Source organism: Microtus ochrogaster, chromosome 4 (assembly GCF_000317375.1).
Source record: "Microtus ochrogaster isolate Prairie Vole_2 chromosome 4, MicOch1.0, whole genome shotgun sequence".
Lineage (NCBI taxonomy): Eukaryota > Metazoa > Chordata > Mammalia > Rodentia > Cricetidae > Microtus > Microtus ochrogaster.
The window spans coordinates 37628547-37630726 of NC_022011.1; the positions used below are offsets into that span (position 1 = coordinate 37628547).

General features: G+C 39.9%; 1 protein-coding gene across 3 annotated transcripts in view; it reads right to left on the minus strand.

Moving 5' to 3' along the window:
• Nucleotides 1-2180, minus strand: part of Rc3h2 (ring finger and CCCH-type domains 2) — a 53896-nt gene that overhangs the window by 8273 nt on the left and 43443 nt on the right. For all 3 annotated transcript variants that reach the window (XM_013345876.2, XM_005345936.2, XM_005345937.2), the window contains 2 exons: nt 1189-1622; nt 254-421 (listed from right to left, as the gene is read on the minus strand). In XM_013345876.2, the coding sequence (XP_013201330.1) occupies nt 254-421; nt 1189-1622 (602 nt within the window). The remainder of the gene's footprint in view (nt 1-253; nt 422-1188; nt 1623-2180) is intronic.

Below are 2180 nucleotides of genomic sequence, written 5' to 3' on the forward strand. Positions count from 1 at the left end.
CGAGACAGGGTTTCTCTGTGGCTTTTGGAGTCTGTCCTGGAACTAGCTCTGTAGACCAGGCTGGCCTTGAACTCACAGAGATCCGCCTGCCTCTGCTCCCTAGTGCTGGTGCTGGGATTAAAGGCGTGCGCCACTACCACCCGGTGGTTTGACTTCATACAAAACCATTCCAAAATATACAAATCAGTTAACCATAGTTTAAAGTCATCTGTTTGAAGATCAGTGATTACTAAATGGTTAAAACCTTTCTTACATCTGTTCGGAAGTCTACACTGAATAGAGGAGAAGGTGGTGTTGGTGACTGTGTTGCCACAGGAAGAGTTGAAGAGACAGGTGCTTTCTGGGTATGGTACTGTGCCCACTGATCTGGCTTTCTTCTTATCTGTTCCTCACAACTGGTCTTCAAATGACTACAAGGCTCCTAAGAAGGATAAAAGAAAAAAAAAATCTTGGTCACCTGTAGAGTGGTAAATAAACTATGTTCTGTGAGAATAAAGTAAAAAGTTTCTATTGTTGGGATGTACACATGTACAAATGAACAGAGAAACTGCCTTAGAACCCTAGTGTTCTCTCCACATACTCAAACGGTTCAGCTGATGTCAAGGAAAATGTGAACACTCATTTTTCTACTTTAGAAGTCATTTGTATATATGTGAAGCTACTGAAAAGAGGCCTTGTCCTTCTATCTTCAGGACTGTTTTTAAACTTATACATCCAATCCTAACTGAACATAACACTTTTTTCTCCCTTTTTTTTGCCTTTGTTTTGTTTTGTTTGTTTTTTCGAGACAGGGTTTCTCTGTGAAATAGCCCTGCTGTCCTAGAACTCACTTTGTAGACCAGGGTGGCCTTGAACTCACAAAAATCCGCCTGTATCTACCCCCAAATGCTGGATTAAAGGTGTGATCCACCACCACCTGGTAACATAACACTTTTTTGAATACTATCAAGTCTAGTTCTGATCCTTTTTAAACTAATTCTCACAACAGTCTTGTAAGTAGGTACTACTACTCTTACTTCCATCAAACAGATGAAAAAACACAAAACGAACAACAACAAAAAGCCAAGCCATACAAAGGTCAAACAACTTCTCTAAATCATAGTTAATGAGAATCTATCTGGTTTAACTCAAGACACAAGATCTCAACTAACACACAACAGTAATATTTTTATGTTCAACATCATTTACCCTTGGTAAAGGCACAGTCGTCCTTGGCTCATTTGGTGGCTGACAAGCCACTGAATAATATCCATCTAATGAATTATATCTTTCCCGTAAAGATGTCTGATAGACAGATGAGTGCATCACATCCATTGGAGGTAAAGAATTGCTTCTAATAATGTCATCTCGTTGGTACATAGCTGGGCGCCAGATGCGCCTGCTGTCATACACAGGAGCATACATTCCAGAAGGTACTGGAGGAACTGGTCCGTACTGCTGCGGAGGAGGAGGCTGGTAAGGAGAAGAATTCATTCGATCTCGAGGGGAAAATGTACTGTAATGATCAGCATATGGCATGGAAGCAGGTGGGAGGGAGGACTCTGGAACATTACTGGACCTCACAAAGCGAGGAACACAAGGAGTCACACCAGCTGGTACCGTTGGAGGTGGTGGGTAGTATCCTTGAAAATTGGAAAAAGGAATATTCAATGTAACATCTTAGTAAAAAGAACATTTTATAATGTTTTAAGTCTAAAGCTGCCCTGATTGTGGGAAAATATAATCAGCATTGACCTTTACCTTCATATAGAAACTGAATTATTGTCAAGATATCATTATAGTAATATCAACATTCAACAATGTTAAAACTACACGGAGCTTTTGCCAGATAGCAGACTGATTCTTTAATGAATCTTTCTTTCTCCCTCTCTCCCTCTCTCCCTCTCTCCCTCCCTCCCTCTCTCCGTCTTTCTTTCTTTCTTTCTTTCTTTCTTTCTTTCTTTCTTTCTTTCTTTCTTTCTTTCTTTCTATCTATCATCTTTTTAGGTTTTAAAAGAGGATTTCTCTGTACCCTGGCTGTTCTGGAACTTTTGCCAGATAGCAGACTGATTCCTGTTTAATGAATCAATTTTCTTCCTTCCCTCCTTAAAACTAATCTTTTCCTTTCCTTTCCTTTCCTTTCCTTTCCTTTCCTTTCCTTTCCTTTCCTTTCCTTTCCTTTCCTTTCCTTTCCTTTCCTT